This window comes from Seriola dumerili, unplaced genomic scaffold (assembly GCF_002260705.1).
Source record: "Seriola dumerili isolate Sdu_G_001 unplaced genomic scaffold, Sdu_1.0 BDQW01000449.1, whole genome shotgun sequence".
Taxonomy (NCBI): domain Eukaryota; kingdom Metazoa; phylum Chordata; class Actinopteri; order Carangiformes; family Carangidae; genus Seriola; species Seriola dumerili.
In genome coordinates, this window is record NW_019174704.1 from 4114574 (window position 1) to 4136188 (window position 21615).

Genomic DNA, 21615 nt, shown 5'->3' on the forward strand with positions numbered 1-21615 from the left:
ATGCCTTTTGTTATATTTCTAATTAATCTCTAACTTTCAGGAGTTTTCATTTCTCTGCCAAAACTCGCAGTAAGTTAGTATTGGTTCACTAATGAATAAGAACATCTGTTATCACATGCCACAGAATAAACTTGCTTCTAATTGTGTGGCAGATGTCCACACAAAGTCTTTATCACAGCTTATACAAAGTTGTGGCCAACAGTTTAATCACCACTCCAAATAAACACTCATGCTTCGTTAGCATATGCTAGATTGCCAAATAACTATAGCAACAATGAGCTTAAGGCTATGAGTGGTTAAACTTTTCAGGTGGTTCAGCTGATTAATGGTCTTTGGGAAGTGTGTGATGTGTGATAATGCCTTTTTTCCATCGTTTTCAGACGTATGCTGGACACATCATCATTTATCACTGACTGGACATTTTCCATCACATCTACTTCAGAAACATTGAGATATTAGAAAAGTCATTATGTGCATTAACTGACTTGCAAGGAAATCACTTAAAGCTAATAGGTGTTTATTATGGGACACCAACATTGTGATGCTTCACTCAAATTGTAGTAAACACGCTCGCAAATAAGCTGGGTCAGCTGCGTTTCAGTTGATCTACACCAACATATAAACAAGTGCCCAAAGTAGCGGTGATCCATCAGGCGCCCCCTTTTTGTGTTCACCGCATGTTTGGCTGAAGGCCATCAGCAGTCGCCAGTAAACTGCGGATCCCTTGAGTCGCGATCTTTACATATTGCCTCCAGTCCATTCCCCGCACGGTCACCTCATCACAACGCAGGTGTTACAAAGCGGTGAGAATCATGATTATGTGGGATCATGTTAAACATTCCCAGACTTTCATCCAGTTTTCTCATAATTACTTTAAATATTCTCAGTTCTTGACCTCCATCGAAATAAAGCAACCTCTCAAAATCCCTAAATCCCTACCACATAACATTTAATTAACAACAGGTTGCTCTCTTACAATGCCTGCATGTTGTTAACAGTATGTAGTAGATTTTTTCTTCTTTTTTCTTTTTTAACTATTGATCGTGAACGTTCAAAAGTGCGCTGTGCTGTTGAACAGCCTCGGGGAGCCAGATTGCCTGGTGCCATTCACACACGGTCTGGTGATGGTGATTCATCAGATTTGGTTATCTTCAGCGTGACAGAGAAATCTGCAAGGCGTTCCCTATGAAACCATAAACACTGCTGTAGACCATCTTCAGGGGGTGGGTGGGGAGGTGAAACAAATGTTACCCAAGCGCGTGCATGTGTGATCAGCGCGTGTGCAATGCGAGCTCGTGTGTGTGCGCGTCCGCCTGTGCATGTTTTATGGGCGCTCAGGCGTTATGAGCAGATGATTCTACCATGGACAGGGTATGTACGTATAATTGCGTTAAGGAAGTGGAATCAAATATGCTAGATTAAATGACAACACCAACAGATGTGTGCCTCCCTGTAATGTGAGAAAACAAGGACGTGGTAGACAGATCTAATAAAGCAGGCAGTATGGTGGCAATAAGCTGAGTTAAGTAAGCTTGATTCCATCTATTAACACTGTTTACCATCTCCTTTATTACCCTGAGATGAATTGCGGCCCTTAGCAAAAGCTGTGCTAAATCAAATAAGATTTAAATACATTTGCTGCCAAATCAAATAAGATTTAAATACATTTGCTTGTGTTCATTGAGAGCTATTTTTATGCCGATGATTGTCTTGAAATCAAAAACGGTCACAAATGTGTGTTGGGATCGCAATGAGTATGTGTCACATTTCCGCTGAATGTTTTCATGCTCGTGAGTGTATGTGTGGATTGATGGCTCCATGTACAGCCAAGTCATAAGGTGACAAAGAGTGTGTTAAGGTTTTACAGCAATCTGCTCACCGGTGGAATATTGGTGGGATTCCAAAGGCCTGGAGTACATCTAACATACGGCAAAACAGCTGCTGCTGTACGAAAGATAAGCTAAACTCTCCATCATGCCGTGTGACAGCTCAGAGCGCCACGCTGCACACATCGATCTCCATAGGCTTTTCACTGCATGTCAGACGCTGAATATATCTGCCACTGTGAAAGAGACTAGCCCGAGGGGGCGAAGGAAATACAGAAGGGGGAGAGAGAAAGACGGAGGTAAGGAAAGGGTTAACGAGGCGGAGAAGAAAAGAAAAAAAGGCAGGTGAGACGAACTCCTCAATGAGCACAAGTTGAAGGGAGGAGAACGGAGGCGGAAATGAAGAGGCGAACAGGAAGGATGTTGCAACACACAACACATATCCTCTCAGGAGACTTATACCCCCCAAGGGAGTGTGTGTCACAGTAGGCAGTGTGTGTATGAACCATAACAGTTTATTTATGACGACTCCCCGCTGACGGTTACAGAGACGGAGAACAACCTGCTCGCAGCTCAGAGCTTTTCTTTTCAACCGCCGTACGGTCACGCGCTTTTTAGACCAACAGCTCCGGGCATCGTTTCAGATGAATACCTGGGCAAAAAAAAAAAGAAAAGTGGTTTACATGCTTCTTTATGTTCATGTCACAATTGTTTCTCTTCATGAAATAAAACGCAAAACTATGAATGTTTATCTAAAATGTAAGGTATTAATCACTAGGTATTGTGAGGATTAGTTCATTAATATAAAATGTATGCAGGAAGTTTCTGCAGGTGAGAGTCTTCCTAAGTTTCTTTGATGCAAACTGGGTCTATTTTCATCCCGCAGGACAGATCACACTTCATTCAGCTGCTGACACTCAGTTATCTCCTGTAAATGTCAGTGGGCTTTCACCTTCAGATCACAGGGTTTCTTTTTTTTTCTTCTTCTTTTTTTTTTTTTTTTTTTTTGGGGGTTGCGGTACCGTGCGGAGCGACGACAGATGGGTATTCTGGGTGGTCCTGGCGCAGCGGGGCGGGGGAGTGGGGTAGGGGGCGGGGTTAAATCCTGGTTAAGGGGTTAAGTCAAAGAACTATGTAACATTCTCTATCTGCACACTCAAGACACCATGAAATGAAGTTAAAGCTGCACGAAGTGGGTTTTTTTTTAACCACGAGGGGGCAGACAAATTCCGACGCACAGCAACTAATATTCGATTCTTTCAGACGACTGCCTGGTTACACAGCCGGCAGCAGCAGAACAGAGAGGGGGGAATCCCAGGAGCGAGTGTTGGGTTAAGATGTAGCACTGAATAAAAGAAACTGATTTGATCCCATTATTTTATTGTATTCTGTCCAATTAGGAGTATTGGCAAAGGTGGCCATTATGTAATTGATCGGATCATTCTCTCTCTCTCTCTCTCTGTAGCTGTAATATATAACATATGTTGCTGTAAAAACATATATGTTTTTTCTTCATCTTTTTGTCTCCAGGATCTGTCTTTCTTCTTGTTTTTTTTTTTTTTCTCTCCATGGGTTTTGACTGGGAGAGATCACAGAGTCACAGTTGTGACAGGAAACTCATACCTTGACAGCGGGGATGAAAGGCAGGAATAGAGCGGGGTCAGACTTTGCTTAGGGAATATTTCACAAAGCCATCAGTCTCATGCAGAAAGCAGTGTTGGCAGAGACGTGACACTCGCTGCCCTGGTTTTTTTTTGGGGGTGGGGTTTTCTGCCGGTCCTTCTCCCTCATATAACCAGTGACACAGCAGCAAGGTGTGAAATGTCCACCAGGCTGCCATGTATGAGTGCATTTGTGCACACGTGTAAGAGAGGAGTAGTGTAGTTTTTTTTTCTCACACGTGATCGTTCTTGCTTCTTGTCCTCGTGTGGTGTGCCGCTGAAGATACGACGACGTTGCGGACGAAGAAATGCGTGCAAATTGAGTTTAAAAGATTCACTACGGATCACAACAGATTACCAGTTTCTCTCTTTGGTATTCTCACTTCACTCTGTCTTTCTTGCACCTTGGCAAGCTGTGAAATTGTACTAAAGAAAACATAATCATCTCCATCAGCCAGTGAAAATTGCCTATCAGGATTTAATGGCACTCAAATGTATAAACAGACAATATGTACGTGAGAGTGGACGCAGTGGTCGTACTGTTTAGCTGCCGGTTTCTATCTCTACTCCTGTTTTCAGGTTAACTTAACCGGACAGTGACTTGAAATCCATTTTTCAGCATATGTTGATAGGCCACAATGGAAAAAATTCTGCATCCATTGTGCGGGCTACAGGGGGAATGATTGATAAATCTGTAATCGAAAGGAAAGCACAATATTTTTTTATAACCAGCAGACTCCGCACCTGCAGTTAGATTCTCTTTGTTCTTCTTCTCTCATTTCAGGCTCACTAGAGGCATTCCAATAGATCCATCAATTTGGCAAAGCAGTGTGTGTGAAGCATGGGAGTCATTCCCTCGGGATACACGCGCAAACACACAGACACACGCACACACTCGTAGACAATCTGTGTTGTTTATCCGGCTCGGCTGGTGATGCTCGCGTTGTTGCTGGTCAGGTCCTCTGTGTTGTGTGTTCCGCCTTTGCTTTTTAGATGTGGCTGTGTATATAAATACATATATATATATATATATATATATATATTACCCTGTATGGTTTTCAGCAAGCTGCTCACTGAACCCTCCCATATCGGGGCATATTCTCTGTTAGACGACACTCCTGTCTGTGCGTCTCCTCACTGATTACAGTGCTGTCATTCACAGCCTAATATGATAGTGCACCAGTGTGTGCATGCGTGACTGTAGGCTCTCACATACACACAAATCATTACTTCCTGTACGTCCACAAAAAAAAACAAAAAAAAACAGACTGCGTATAGGCACCAGCTACTGTAGTCTTGTCATTTCCGGCAAGAAATCAAATGAAGCGCAGCATTCACTAATCAACCACATGATATCTACAGTATGTCCATATCCTTACGGGTCTTGCGAGCTCATTAGAAAGCAACAAGCTCCCTTTGCCTGATCCAGATGATGTGACGCGACTAATTAAAAGGTGCGACGCCGTGAGGTCTCAATTTGCTGATGAGCCAAATCGGGACAATCTCTTTCAGGGTTGAACGATCGGGGTGTTTGAGCAACCAGTGATTGACATTCGAGATAAAGACTATGCTGTTTCTCCATACGTACGACAGACACAGGCACACTGTTCTTCCTACACTTATCTAATCGGCTGCTCTGTCTTCTGTCTTTGTCCTTTTCTCCTCTCTGTTTTTTTCTTCTTCTTTTTTTTTTTCTTTTTTTTTTTCTGGCGTCTGCCTCTCTTGCTGTCCATCCAACCCCTCTTGTCTACTTGGGGATTCCAGTGATGGCTTCAAAAGGCAAAGTTCGAGGTGAGTTGTGGCTGCGTTTGTACCCCGCTGTGCCTCAGCCTTGCAACATCCAACATCAGAGAAGTGACTCTGAATGTACTTTTTTTTTATTTAAAAAAAAAAAAGGTTTGGCTTATGCTTTAGCTTGTTTGCTTGTATGCGCTTGTTTTTTTTTGTTTGTTTTTTTGTCCTTTTTTTGCTGTCTGCTTCTCTCCAAAATTGTTATGTTGCAATAAAAAGTCAGGGGAGTGTTTTTTTTGTTTGTTTGTTTGGTTGTTTTTTTTTTTTTTTAAAGGTTTTTGTCATACAGGAATTTCACATTTAATTTCAGCTTTCAAATGTGCTGCCTTGTTTAAATTGCATTTTAGTGTGTTTTAGTAAACACACTAAACTGCACCTTGCACGGTTTATTTGTCATTACCCAAACAGTTGAAAACACCACTTTGCTTGGGATTTGCTCTCTGCTTCTAAAAATGGTAGCCCTCCTACAACATGAAGCTCATTTCAGTGTCAATATTCGTAGATACATATATATATATATATATATATTTTTCCACATTTGCTATTCAATTATTTTAGCTCATAAACACTGAAGGGGACAGTCCGGGTTCGTAGGATTAATAATCAAGTATTTAATTGTGTTATATTGCCCTTTACCATTGGCAGACACTGGCGAGATGGCAGTAAATTACAGTGATCACAATCTTCTCCATCACTCTCTGTGTCTGCAAGATGGCAGTATGTAACTGGAGGATGGATTATGGATCAGAGAGTGTCAGAGAGAAGAGGCAGAGTGTTTATTTGAGAGGAGATAACCTGATTATATTCAGCTGTGTGCTTCAGTAAATATGCCTCTCGAAAACTAAGAATTTAGTCAGCGACTATAATCTCCTTCTGTTTAGTTACCGTCTTTGGATAATGATTCCAGAGGCACAGGTCTCGAATACAGTCACTTCCTGAGCAGTGATGTGATAATAAGTCAGATGAGAGTATAGGCGTTAGCTCGGGGTGGGGGGGGCAGCACACGTAAGAAACCAGCTGTATGCGCAAATCAAATTGCATTAAGGAATATTTGGCAGATTGCAATTAAGTTCCAGTGTTTCTTTGATAAATCAACTCAAGAATGATAATGTCAGCCAAACTTGTAAATATAAACAGGCCAACATTAAAATATATACATGCTGAAATGCAAATGCAAATCAAGTGACCCATCTAGAAAAAAAACAAAAAAAAAGTAGTATAAATGGTCTTTCGAGTTAATTCTGTTCAGAAAACCTCACAGCACATGCACATTCAGTAGAGTCAGAAGACTCTCCACACTTCTCCGTGTGGTGCATCTTTTCCAGGGGACCGTATTTAAAAAATAGTGACATTTACCGGGGAGATTAGTGGGTAGCAATGGTCTGCTGTGATAAAACCATTCCTTTTGTACAAAACACACAACAGCAAACCAAACATGCTGTGTTTTCACATGCTTGACGCAAGGTTTGTCATTTCCGTAGTCTGCCTGTTGTAGAGTGATAGATTTGGTATGTTGCTCATGTCAAACCCCTGTATGCTCCTTACGATACTGTCTCCCTTCTCCTCCTCCTTCCCCCTCTTATTAAATCAGGTTATTATTAAATCAGGGTTATTTTTAGAAAATGTGACAATATAATGGCGTCACTGTCGGGGATGCAAATGAGCATGAAAAAGGACCTCGTTAAACACAACACACAGATGCACAGTGTGTGTGGATGGGTGTGTGTGTGTGTGTGCACACAGAGCACAGTTTCTAGGTATAGCTTACCTTTAACCTGTGTCTTTGAAATTGCTCTCGAGCTGAATCTGTCATAGTTATTTCAAATCAATGTTACTTGGAGTGTTGTGTTACACAATGGGTGTGTTATAGGTTACGTTTCTGATACCATCTGAAGGTTGTATATTAGAAATAACTCTTAAAATAAGCGGCTTTAATAGTCCAAGAGCGACTCGGAGCCCTTCAAAGTCAAGATCACATCATATGGGAAGGTTGGTAGAGACAGGATTTCTACAGCTGTCAATCGTCCCATGTGTCTGTGTTTAGTAACATTAATATTGTCATTTAAAGAAACTAGAATTACCGCCACGCAGTTGTATGCCTCCGCCACGCAGAGTAATTTCTGTTTATCCAGAGTCATATAAAATATTAAGCATTTGTGTAAAAATTTGTCATAATTTCTGTGTGAAGTCTTGAGTAATGGCTAAAAAGTGTTTTCCCAAGGTTACCTTGACCTTGAACTTTGAACTTTGAACTTTAGCCACCAAATTCTAATCAGTTTGTCCTTGAGCCCAGATGAATGTTTTGACCAAATTTGAAGAAAATCCCTCAAGGCGTTACAGAAATATTGCATTCACAAGGCCAAGACCGCGTTTGGTGAGGTCACGTGACCTTGACCTTGACCTTTGACCTTTGACCTCCAAAATCTAATCAGCTCATCCTCGAGTCCTAGTGAATGTTTGTGCCAATTTTTTGAAGAAGCTCCGTTAAGGTGTTTCTGAGATATTGTGTCCATGAGAATGGAACAGATGGACATATACGTACGGACGGACAACCTGAAAAACAGTAACGCAATATGCATAAAAAACTCAAGTGGGAATAGAGAGTGGGGAAAACTACAGTTATGGGCACTACAGTTCCCATAATGTTTTGTGGAACATAAACAGGAAGTATAATGGATTCTGTGAGTTATACTGTGGGATACCACTTGAGCCCAGTTTTTCTGCCTATATTTTTTTTAACATTTTAGCAGATTGGCATTATTGATTAGTGCAATGCCGAATGATCTGGTAGCAGTTCCTGTTTGCACCCTACCCATGAATGTACAGACAACTCATCACTCAATCACTTTGATACTGAAGACAACTTAAAAATTTGATGTTTCTCAGGCAAGTTCTGGAATCTTAAAGACCATCTTTTTTTCTGTTATTCTATCAAGAGAATTTATGGAAAGGTTTGTTTGCGGCGGACGTCGGAGATAGTGATATCTTCAGAAAGTCTAAAGATAGGTTTATTACATCTGAGAAATTTGACTGAGATATGAGTCAGAGAACTTTGTATTTTTGACGCAAAATGTAACAATTGGGTGCTGTGGTTTTTTTAAGTAGCTCAGTCGTCTCCATGAGCTCCGTGTCACAACCACTGCTGAAGCTCCAGCCGCTGACTGTGTAAGTGAGCGGCCCAAGTTACAAGAACCATCTTCTTGTACTTTGTAGTACATCAGCATGCACTTTTCACCTCATGCAGTATCTTTACCTCACATGCTATTCACAGTTTGAGAACCTTTGCTTCAAATGCATGGCATTACAGACATTAGCCTTTGTATTTTCCACGGACTAAGGCAAAGTCATTTATTTTTAACCGTAGTCTGGAACTGCGAGAGTAAAAGCAGTGTAAAGGGATAGCATGCCATTTAAAATACACAGTCCACACTCTCATGACTTTTGTCACGCAAGTTTTGCACTCAGATGTGCTGTTGCTGGGTTAGACCAGTCTGAGCTCAGCTTTGTGACGAGATCTTCAGTGTCAAACCTGCCACTGTGGGCCCTGACTGGAAGCTGTGGTAGAAGAGCATCGCAGCACAGTAAGTGTGACACACGAGCCAAATGATAAGAGCTGTGTTTTTTTTTTGGTTTTTTTCTTTAAACTAGTGCTTTCTGCTCACTGAATCTCGCAGATCCCCCTGGGGCAAGAAGCATTTCCCCACATCGCTCCTAAATAAACAGTTATCCGTCAACACATCACCACACATTAGAAAATCACACTGTGTCATGTTGATTTGGGGAATTTGGGAGTTTTAGGTGGCAGCAATGATTAGTCTGATTTCCCTCGTGAACGCCACCCTAGCCTGAGATCATCCCTCTCTCACCCCATATGAAAGGAAAAGAAATGAATAGATTTTCAGCGATAAAAGAAGAGGAAGAAGTCAAGCGCACTTCTCCTCCACATCAGTTTGACAAACTTTGAGGATTCAATAGCCACAATAAATCAGATTTCCCCGGCCTTATGCTTTTATGACATTTGCTTTACAAAACTTGCGAAGCCAGCAAGCGTGTGAATGACTGCTAATGCTGCTTTGCCGTTGCTTGGCTTCACATTTAAGGAAGGAGTAGAGCAGATTATTTAAAACTACATATACTTTATGTAGCCAAAGCTTTGCCTTCTGTGTCCTTGTAACACTCAAAATAGAGCAGATGAGACTGGGATTTTGCTATTTCTAAAAAGGACGAACTGAAAATAATGTAGTGTATATTGCACTTCCACTCGGTAACACACAACCCACACACACTATCTGCACTTACACAGAGCAGACGCGCAAGTGATTATGTACAAAGAAGTAAACACAAGCACACAGAGAAATGCTTACGTTTTATGCATAAATCAGGGCAGCATAATTCAAATGCCTGCTTCCCACATGTCTCCTCAACATCTGCAACCATGTGAGAAACAAGTCCTCTTTGGCGAGGAGGAAAGCATTTTGAGATGTTGTTCTTTTGTTTATGCACTTCCCACAGTTGTTTACTCCATTCCCTCTTTCCATGCTTTCACTTATCTGCAAAAATATGTACTTCTGTCCTTACCGAACTCACCTTTGCTCTCAGCTTCTTCTGCTCACTTTTGCCAGCTGGAAGAAAACAGTGCATGAAGTATTTATGAAGGCCAGGTTTACCTCTGTCATAAAACCATGAGATGTCTGCCCTTGGCTCAGAAAGGATGGTGAGATCCCTGGTCATTTTGGACCGGGCGAGCTTTAACTCGGACAGCTTACACACAGAGAATGGGCAGAGGTTTATATCTCTGCCCTTTAAATTGATGCGGCTGAATGAAGGGCAAGAATACTGCGCAAATGATAATGGTGTCTGGGAGCATGTTTTGTCACCAATTTGAAATTAGTGTGTGGGTGTGATGATATATGGAATTGGTTTCTGAAAAGTAACATTGAGCAAAAGTTCAGCTGTGGCAGTTTTTCCTCAGCAATAAAGAAAAAGGAGAAACTGCTATGTGCTCTGACATGTCTGTTTCCTGTAGTGCTTTGTAAACACAAGAAGGTGCTATCATAGGAGAATTTCTTTCCTGGATGTTTTGTCAGCACCTTAACATTGCCTTTCACACCCCAGATGCCACTGGAAACATCCTCCCCCATCTCAAAAACAAGCCAAAAAGACTTCACTGTCACCCTCTGACAGCTTGTGGTTCCAACCAAACTGCCCTTTGTCGGTCACTCCACACCATGCTTAAACAACACCTCATAGTACCCCGGAGAAAGTAGGTGATATTTTGTTGATCCGACTCCTGGGGTTGAGTTGGACGTCAAATTTGTGATGGCAGCACCAACAGCTGCCCAGTCTAATTACTGTATGTAAATGACAACAGCACTGCCATAGCCAGCTTCTCCGGTGCCGGTTAATTAATTTCATATCTCCAGATCAGAAATGACTGTCCTGAGGTGGTTGTACGCGCGCACTGAATACAAAGGTAGCTCCACCCTCTGCAGGGGTTGCATTCAATTTGCTCACAGCAGGAATCTTATCACTGTCAGAAGAGCGAGTTTAGATTGGAAATGTGCCTGCACACACGCACGCACGCATGCACACACACACTCACACACACAAACATGAAAATTAACATACAGTTCACTCACAAGCACAAATGGAACAAAGCAGACAAATAGAACATTTCATTACTTCTGTTATAAGAACCAGAACCGACTCACAAAGCATAACAGAGTTTATGACCATTTGCATAGTAATAATGTGATTTATATAAATATTTCTGACTCATAGAGTTCAGTTTTTTAAAGATTACTAAACTTAAAAAGTTCCATTACGCATTATTACCAATTGTGCCGGCATGATGTCTGTGAATAAATACATAATATATGCATTTATTCATTGTGCGTGTATACTTTGATTGCTAGCTATCAGTTAGTTGCTGCATTTTTATTTGACTATACCAGGTCTATTGCCCCTTTCCCTGCCAGGCAGCTCTCAAGATACCGTCTACCCTTGCTCTCAGTAAAGCTCCCCCTGCTGGCCTGTGCACAGAGGAGCTGGACTCAGTTGCCCCTCACAAAGTTGGAAAACCTAAAATCAAAGTCACAAACTGCGCTGACACAAAACCTGATACGTTTGAATATTAGAAATTATATAAATATGAATGAAGTTCCCATCAACTTTGAACCAATTCCGCTCTCCTCAGGACACATTGTTATTACACATATGAAATCTAGTACATGCCCCTTAGATATTATTCCCTCATATTTACTTAAGGAATAGCTGGACACCGTTGGGTCAAGTATTTTATCAGTATTTTATCAATAATTAATACTGATAATTAATACCCAATTGCTATGTCCCGTCTTGCTTTAAACATGCTGTGATACAAAGGGAAAAAGAAAAAAAAAAAACTAACCTAGATTCATCTGTCTCCAATAATAACCTCCAGGTCTAAAAGCTCTGCTTTTTATCCAGGATTCTTGACAAAGTCATTTTCTCTCAGCTCATCTCCTTCTTGAACAATTTCACCATCCTGGACAAATTTTCGTCCGGTTTCAGGATGCACCATCGGGCACAGTCTGCTCTCCTGAGGGTGATAACTGAATTGTTGGAAAATCGCAGGAAATCACACCAGTTTAATTATTTGAGATGTCTCTCCACTGCCTTCGACACAGTGGTTTGCCTCCTGCCTTCGAGACAGATCAGCCTCTGTTAGATTTGATAATGTGTCTTCGTCCTCTGCGTCCATCTCCTGTGGAGTACCATAAAGCTCCATATTAGGCCCTATTTTAATTTGCCTTTATATGTTCCCTTTATTTTTTTAGAAAATTCTATGTCTCCTACCATTTTTATGCAGATAACACTCAGCTTTACCTGGCTGTACCAGCTAAACCAGAATAAAACTGAGGTTTTATTTATCGGACCTGCAGATTACTCCACAACCACAATCACTGCTCTTGGGCCTCTGTCATCGAATGTTAACTCTCATGCAAGAAATCTCTGTGTTATCTCTGATTCTAGTTTGAAATGTCATAAACAAATCAGCTCATCCTAGATCACTCGCAGAATTGAAAATCATCCATGCGTATTAACGATTTGAGACTATAGCTCATCTTTTTATTTCTTCTTGTCTGGATTATTGCAATTCTCTCAAGGTAGGAATCAGCCGGTCGCCCTTATCTCGCCTGCAGCTGGTTCCAAATGCAGCAGTGAGACTCCTTCACTGGTACCAAGCAGAGACACCATATCTCCCTTGTAGTGGCCTCTCCTCAGTGGTTACCAGTGAAGTACAGAACTGATTTTAAGATTGTTTTATTTGTTTTTAAGCCCCCCCCCCCCAATGGACTGGCACCAGGTTACAACTCTGAACCAGTTAAAATCCAAAAGTGCTCAAGTATTGATGTTGTTTTTTGTGGAATAGTTTGGCCCTAAAGATCCATTTCTTTTTTTTAATCCTTCATCAGGACATGACTGGTTACACTCTGTTGTTTACTTGTTTGTTCTTACTCGTTCTCTGTGCAAGGCTGTTGCATTACTGAATTTAATCAGATTTTAGCAGATGCTTTTATTCATTTACTTATATCTTCCTCTCTCATGTCCGTGTTTCTAGTTGATTTTAATCATCGGTCAAATAATCCTGTAACGTCATATCTCTCTGTAAAACACTTCGGTCAGGGTTTGTTGTTTTCAGATATTATAAATAAATTGACTTGACTAATGAGAAAAGCAAAGGAGAATAACAATGCATGACACACAGAGGGTGACTCGATTACTTAATCCTGAATTTATCCTATAGGATGCGCTGTATGATGTTTGTGAAGTAGATTTCTCCTCACGGCTCCTGATGAGGGCATAAACCGAAACGTTGGGGCTTTGATTCAGCATCGTGCTGTTTGAATAAACAAGAAGATAAGATCAAGTCTGTCTCCGATTCTCCCTCCTTCGCAAGTTGCAAGGCCACCAGCACCAACCCTAATCCGATGGGATTGAGGTGCTTCTTCACTTGATGAGCATGCGCCGTCGAGAAATGTTCCCTTAAAAAACATCACGGAAAATAATTGATAGACGACCTTTTTAGGAAAAAAGAAAATGCGGCTAATTGGACCCACGTTACAGACTGATATTTAGATAGTATCAATAGTTTTTCATGGGCAAATGCATGTGTCCTTAGAGATATGGAAGATAAACTGAGAGTGTTTTCCTCTTCATTGTGGCCTCAGTGAAGGCAACATAAAAGTAACTGCGTCCAAACAAGACTGTGGTGAATGCATTTAATTACGTTTTTTATTCCATCACTACAATATGTTCTGGCTAACAGATGACTAACAGATATATGACAGCTGCAGATATGTGGGTATTGCTGTTGCCATGTGTCAAGCCAGACTTCACTTTCTCATCTGCTTTCAAGAGGTTTAAAAGATAAATTACATCCAGAGCTGTAACTCCCCTAGCGCTTTCTCGTTTAAAGAGACTGATATATAGTTTTGTCACACTGGCGATTACTATTTTTCACAGGAACATGCAATTTAATTTCAACGTGAATACCGGAGGCTCATTTTTCATGCCAGGTGTAATAGCGTTATGAAATGTTGATAAATCACATTTGAGATGCAACGTGGATTTGGGACGCATGTTGGTAGAAGGTGTGAAAAAGGTCGCTAGGAAAGAGTAAGAAACAAAACTGTGCGTGTGACATGTTCCTGAGAAAAAGGAAGGTGCTTGTGTGAAAATTGTCACAGTGGGAAGAAGAAGAGTCCCAGAGGGAGGGCAGGGAGTGATGATGCACTTGTCTGATATGTTAGCTTTTGTTCCAGGAAGTTACTAACAACATTTTGTCTTCCATATTATCAGATAAAATTGGTTCTTGCCCAGAAAAAAAAAAGAAAAAAGAAAAAAACGAAAGAAAATCCCCTGCACCTGGAAGTAACAATACATTTGTATTTTCAACAGCTGGCAGTGAGGAGGTCAAGGATATATTTCCTTGCTCAAGGACGTCGTGACAGGATTCATGGCTGGTTGATGAATTCATACCAGCTCTTGAGATGATCAAACTCTTGACCTTGTGTAGTCTCTCCAATCACTAGACCACCCTGAGAATCACTCAGTCTGAGAAGCTTGTGTACCCAGCTGTGTGGCCACCTGTGTGACCCAGTAGACACTAACTGGTCACAGCAAAGGCGTCATGTCCTATGCAATAATAAAGGAAGATGCTTTGTGAACAGTGGGCCGCATGAGGTCATGCTTTAAGTGCCAGTGAGTACCTAAGTCTTATGGGTGCCTACATGTGGTTTGAAATGCACATTTTTAACACATAATTATTATCATTAGGGCAGCACAATTAATCGAAATATAGTCGAAATCGCAATATGGCTGAGTGCAATATCCAAATTGCAGGAGCTGCAAAAAAAAAAGAAAAAAACAAAGCAGGAGCTGGTGAGGTAAAAGGTGTCAAAACATTGTTGTGCATTGTGAGCACCATAAGAATTGCGGTGGTAAAAGACCCAACAAAAATCACATCATAATTTTTATATATTTTCTTGATCTGAAAATGAAATGTATAAATGACCATTCCAACTGAAATAGCAATCGCATATCACAATCTTGATATCTGCCAAAATAACTGCAATATTGATTTATTCGCCCTAATTGTAATGAAAACAACAGCATGTTTTCACAATGTGTTTTTACCTTTAATTGGAAATAAATAATAATGAAATCTTTTTTAAGCAGTGTAGTTCTATAAATAGTGATTTTCACTAAGCTTGATTACTTAAAGGCTAATTGTGTTGTAATACAAATTGAGTTCTATGTTTGGTGGGTTTTTTTTGCCATCCTACCTATCAGTTATGGGATCAGTAAACAATCCCATTACAACTCATACTCTACCTGTGAAGTTCTAATCATTTTACCAATAGAACTCTGTCACTTAAAAGGAGTCATGTGGGCGAGAAAACAAAACAACCAAGGCTCAGACAATCAGACAGGTTTTAGCAAAAACCTGTGTGAGATCTGTCCCCTGCAAACATTCATCAAACTTTATAGACCAACTCTCCGGCTCAACTTCTGTGCTTGTAATGACAGATTATTACCATCAAAATGTGTTGGAAATAAATGTAGGTTTTATGTCCAGGTAAAAATTACCGGTGAGTATTTTCATAACAGATGAAAATGATGGTTGCTGCTGCAAAAACAAAGCCTGAGCTATAATAATAAAGTGGAATTATTGATTAAATGTAAATTTGCAGTCCCACCGTCCCATGTCTGCGTTTATCTGTTGATGTTCGGTCGGCTTAAAAGGTGACTCAGCTAATCAAAACCGTGGACTGCCCCTATCCATTTTGTAATCCTGTATTCCCAGCCATACATCATAAATCAGTTGAGCTCCAGTCCCGGTATAAAGGTCAGTAGCTCCAGGCTGTCCGTCTGTCTGCCTGCATCTCTCTCTATTCCTCTTCTTCTTGAATGCCTAAATAAGAAAGGTTAGTAGACTCAGCTGCTCTTGCTTGAAAGGTCATGTCAGAGAGCAGACAGGAAGCATTCAGGATACTCTTATCAGTATTATTTGTCCAGTAGTTTGCTCTGGCAACATGTACTGGTGTGTCTGAATGTGCCTTTGTGTCCCGTGAATATCTCTACTCCCCGCACAGGCATATGCTTCTGGGATAAGTAGCAGTTCAGGGAGTTGAGAACTATTGGATGCAGTGCTTTGTGCAGTTGGAAGGCACAAGTCCAAATGTGCGGAAGCTTTGCGGCCAGCCTTGATTAGTTGCCAGTGCTTATACTGAGGGAGGGAGGGTACTGAGTGGTGCCATTAAAACTTAAGATTCAGCTCATCTGGGGAGACAGCTGTGTGGAGGGTTAAAGCGTGAAAATGTGATCTGGTTTTGTGTCTCTAGAGGAAATAATGATTTGCTATTTGTTTAGAGGCAGCTGCAACCCGCATTGCAATAGTTGACTTGCATTACTCTATAGCATGTGCCATTCATGGCGACATATATTATCCTATTCATGCAAAATAAAGCAAAGCTAATTTCATTAAGCCATTACTTCATAATGTCATACAGATGAGGACGTTGTTGACCTGGCTTACCCCTGGCATGTCAGTCAAAGTGGAGGGCAATTAAACTGACCCCTCTCTCAATGAGAGATAGAGCACAACTGAGCACAAGAAAGGAGGTAGGATCAAGATAAATTTGAAAGACCGGGGAGCAGAAAGAGAGAGCGAGAGAATAAGAAAATGAGAGACAAAGAAAGTGGAAATGCCACCCTTCAGGGATCAACTAGGGGAGGAAACGTGACAGAGGGAGAGAGAGGAACAGAGAGAGGGGAATTGAGTGGAATGGATGTGAACTGGAAAAGATCGAGCAAGAAACCGAAAGTAGGAGAAAGAGTGGAGCTGGAGTGAGGGAAGGACCTAAAATTAGACATGGAAATCAGGAGAGAACAGCTGCCTCCTTCCCTCAGGAGATACATTTAAATCAGGTCTGGGTGGCCAGAGGGGGGAATGGAGGAACCTACTCCACTGGCCAATTAGGCGCACAGATCACTGCATTGTTCTAATATAACCATCATTGTGGCTCCTTTGGCCCTTTCAGTCCCACTGGACGTGTAGCACCAGACACTGACGCGGGTTCGGGCAGGGTTAGGGATCCCCAGACTATTGTAACTTTGTTTAGGCACTGGGAGCACTGGAGACGAGACGAGATGAGAAAAGGGAAAGAAGGGCAAAAAGAAACTTTAATGTTTCTACTTTCTACTTTCTTTCTTTTTTTTTGCTTTTCGTCCTTCTAACTTATAGCAACAAATGGATGCAGGGTCTCAGGTGTGCCACCTGTAGTGTATAGAGCTTAGACTGATCTTTACAGCAGCATCATAGATTTTCTCCAGAGCACTCATTCTGTCTGTTTTACCGGATCTTAAACTGTGCAGAAATATTGCTCCAAACCATATCAAATGCTCTTGTTAATGTGTTGTGTTCGTGTTCCATTGTCTTCAGTGCATTCTGAATAAATAAAACATATTTTTTGGAAGCAGCCATTTTGCCCAGAGGCATGTGCAGCACTTTGCTATAACCATTAAATCGCTCAAATGTTAAGTTTCCTTGTTTGTCAAAAGCAGATATTTTGGAGAACAAACCAGCAGATTCTTATTTGCAGGGATGAGCAAAGAGTTGACAATACAACAAGCGAGCAGATCCCCAGAGTGTCTCCATTCTCAATGACATTTTTGCAGTGACACATCCAACTGCAGTAATGAACTAAAATTATACATCACGTCATATGGTGCAGAAGCTCGCTCAGATATCCTCATTGCTACCATTCGGTGTGGTGGTAAACCATTAGCTTTCCTTTGTGGCCGGCACAAAAGAAATAAAATGTATCACACTGGGCTGTATGTCGCACAACTGTGTGAGTGAGAAAAATGAGAAAAAGTAAGTGATTTAAAGAGAGGAAGTAATAAAGAGAGCGAGGGCAGGCGCGGGAGAATGGTAAATCGTTGGCAGATCATGCCTCATGCAAAACTTTCATGAATAAAACATATTCCTAGCCTCCCATAGCGCAGATCCATTTTTCCTCCATTTCTCCTCCTCTTCCCTCTCTATCTCTCACATGCATGATTAACCTCGGGAGGCTTTAATCAACACTGGAAATGACCCGTGCTCCTTGACTTACCTCTCTCTGACTCTCCTTCCCTCCTTCACCTCATCTTCTCTCCTCTCAACATGTCCTTCACCTCGGGTCTCTCTGTGATGGGGTTTGCTTCAGCCGCTCACCCTGCAGACAAGCGCTATTTGTTGTGGGGGGTTGGGGGGCGTTATTTATCTTTCTTGTGCAATCGTTAACGCAAAAACAAGAAAACGCAAAAAGACAAACTTGGCTGATGATGATGATTACAGTGTTGCATTTGGTGGAATACATGAGCAGTGGTCGAACAGGTATCAGACTGAATCACACGGAAGTGGAAGTTGTAGCTTTTAAAAACTCCTCAATTCTGAATGTTTCTTATTTCATTTTTTTTCCCCCATATATGTTTTTCTTTCTTTTTTTTCAGTCTTTATGATCCTCTCCTGCGGGGTTGTTGGTTTAAGACGGGAGAGTTAGCTGGGGATGAATAATCTTTCTTACCTAAGACTTTATTCACACAGTCTTTAAAACCTGTCCTCTGGGGGATGAGGACAGAAATAGATTTATGGTTATTATTATTTACTTGCTTAGTTGCTCCCTCAGCCTCCCTCTCACACACTCGCACACACACACACACTAAAGCATATAAACACACCCTACCACCCACACACACACACACACACACACACACACACACGCAGATACAACAGTGGGAGCTGTCCAAAGTTCTGAAAACTGTCAGGCAGCTCTTGATGAACCAGTTGCAAAAGCGAACTGTCCGTGGTGCTGAAAAGTAGCTCTGCTCGGTTTCGAGGTCGCACAGAATCACAGTAGCGCTGTTTGTCCCTCTGTTTCTCTCATTCGATGCAGGGATTACACAAACCCAAAATCCACAAATGCACACGAGTCCGCGGAGAACAGTTTTTAATTGGTCCTTCCTGTGAAGCTGAGGTTTCAGGGTTGGTACTGAAGGCTAAATGCCCCCTGTTTCTTCTATGTTAGGGTCCAATTTAGCACACAGTAGTGACTGGCCATCCTGCATGAACATTGGCTTTGTAATTAGGGTGTTAAGCTTTTCTCAAAGACATAAACCAGATTCCTTCTCTCTGTCCTGCAGTGTGAGGAGTTGATTTAGTCCTCCAGTGACTGAAAAGTCTTTTCTTAATTTTATTGTACGTCTTCATGAACCAACTGGGCAAAAAAAATCCCATTGCTTTATAGTTTACCTTCACGGTCTTAATTCTATAGGATTGCTGTTGTTTATTACACACGTTTAATTAACAAAGCAACCTTACAAATCAAGCAATAAAAACGTACCATCTGTCTCACTCTGTATTTCTCCCTCTCGATGCATCCTCATCTCCTCTTACTCTTTTCTCTCATGGTGTCGTGTTGCAGGCATCAGCGGTCAGTACCCTCTGGTTCAGAATGTGACGGTGACAGAGGGTGGGACGGCAAACCTGACCTGCCGTGTGGAGTATAATGACAACACCTCCCTCCAGTGGTCAAACCCGGCACAGCAAACCCTCTTCTTCGGGGACAAGAAAGGTGAGTTGGGGATCGTCAGACAGCAGCAGGAACAGAACAGTTGCAGTCGTATAGAGCATTCCCTGGGTTAGGTTTGTGGTGGGTGAGAAATTCACAAAACACACAGAAACAGCATTTTATTTTATGTTATTTTTTAGGTTGGAGAGGAACCTGAAAAAAACTCCTCTGTATTCCTGTGTGTTTGTCACTTGAATAAGCAGTTATCTTTGTTGTGTCATAGCATCTGTTCCACATTTCATGTGTCTGCGTTTTCCTTCACAGCCAGTGTATTCACAGTACAGAAAAACAGACAAGAACACACACACACACACACACACACACACACACACACACATACACACACGCCAAAGCCTGTTTTCATGCAGTCTTTAAAACCTTTTGTCTGGGGATGAATAGTATGTGGCTATCATTATTTTTTTTATTTTATCTTTAAACCTTACACACACACACACACACACAAACCCTAGTGCTGAGGCGGTGAGATAGATATGGTCAGCTCTCTTTCCGACATGTTTTGTCTCAAACAGGATACACAGTGGAGAGCATCACTTGCAATGAGCAATTTGGACTGTAATGTCTCTCGTTTTGTGTTTGCGTGCTGTCCATTTTACCTTACTGTCAGAATTGTTTGTTGTGCATATTTGGATAGTTGGAAAGTGGAGATGGATGGATAAACACAGCTGTAATTCCATCAGATTTCAAGATCAGTAGTGGTGCAGGGAGCAGGCCAGCGTCGATAGCAGCGGTGGCTTGCTGTCATTGATTTATATTTCAAGTGCAAACATGATCAGTGCAAACCATGGAGCGGGTTGAATGTGACCCATGGAAAGGAAGTTGTGGCTGAAATCTTTTTTTTTTTTCCTGCACCTTTCTATCTGAATCAAAAGACACATACTCAAAAGTTTCAAATTGTTTTTCAAATCAAGTTAGAAACATCAGAAACAGCCCGCACACCCTCAAAGTCAACCCTGCACCCTGCTGTGCAAGTGCCCTTCACCGCGGTCCTCTTGTACTTAGCTGGAACTGCCTCTAGCACATCCAGTGCAGTACAAATTAAATTTCAGGTAAAAGAACAAACCCAGTCACCTGAGCCCTGGATGCTACAGCACCATGCCCTTGTGTCAGAGCATTACGTTGGTTAAAAATAACCAAATTCCCATTTTAACATTTTGTAGTATACAGCACAGTCATTAGCTATGGACTCGATCTTGTTTTGCACTTAGTTAGCTTTTCGGTGGTGTATTTTGACAAGGTAGCCTACTGTGAAAGGTTACAGACCAAAATGAAACAAATGAAACATGAAGGTTAGATTGTTTTTTTTTATAAAGCCACAAAAATGCCATAACAATACTGACTCCACTTGACATTATGTGAAACAAATGAATGGAGATTATGCAGTAGAGTACTGTAAACATGCCCAGTGGGAAGGATTTCACTAATGTTTTGGAAAGGAGAGCAACACAAAATTAGTCCACTTGTTAAAATGTGTTTACTCAAAAGCTATTAGCTCAAACGTGTGGATTTAGGTGCATTTTGCAATATTCAACAATGCAACATAAATCAAGCCAAAATTGTCTTTATTAAACTTAACTGAAGGACAAAAGTTTTGTTATGTAGAACTTTAACAACCTCATCAATCTCACGCCCGACTACCTGTGAGGAAAATAGTCTGAGAATAATGCAATCTGCAGAAAAAGACTGTATAATAAGCTCTGTATAATAAACACTTTATATAGTGGAGACTTGCATGGTCCCGCGGAGAAATCCCCTCCATTAATCGGATGCAAACCCCTTGTTATCTGTGCACACGTTCCCAGACAGAGTGATGCATATACACACACACACACACACACACACACAAACACACACACAAAAACACGCCAACAAATACACACATGGAAATAGGTGTGGCACCACCAGTGTTTAATGGCTAATAAGTACAAAGGGTTTATTCCTGACCTTTTGCACCCTCTTCAGAAAAGTCCTCGTAAATAGGATTCATGGGTGTCATTTCATTTATTTATTTATTTATTTATTTATTTATTTATTTATTTATTTATTTCAGTTCATGCCTGCTGAAATGATTGTGCCCTGTGCGTCTCTCAGCTGTATTAGTCGAGTGTAATAGAGTATGAATCACACTCTCTTGTAAGTGTCTGGATTAAGCACATA

General features: G+C 41.3%; 1 protein-coding gene across 4 annotated transcripts in view; it reads left to right on the forward strand.

Annotated features, from left to right (window-relative positions):
• The window catches only part of LOC111234441 (cell adhesion molecule 2-like), a 203867-nt gene that overhangs the window by 133407 nt on the left and 48845 nt on the right, over positions 1-21615 (forward strand). For 3 of the 4 annotated variants that reach the window (XM_022762536.1, XM_022762537.1, XM_022762539.1), the window contains exons 2-3: positions 5252-5278; positions 19294-19443. In XM_022762536.1, coding sequence (XP_022618257.1) covers positions 5252-5278; positions 19294-19443 — 177 coding nt within the window. The remainder of the gene's footprint in view (positions 1-5251; positions 5279-19293; positions 19444-21615) is intronic. The other variant, XM_022762538.1, reaches the window with a different exon arrangement.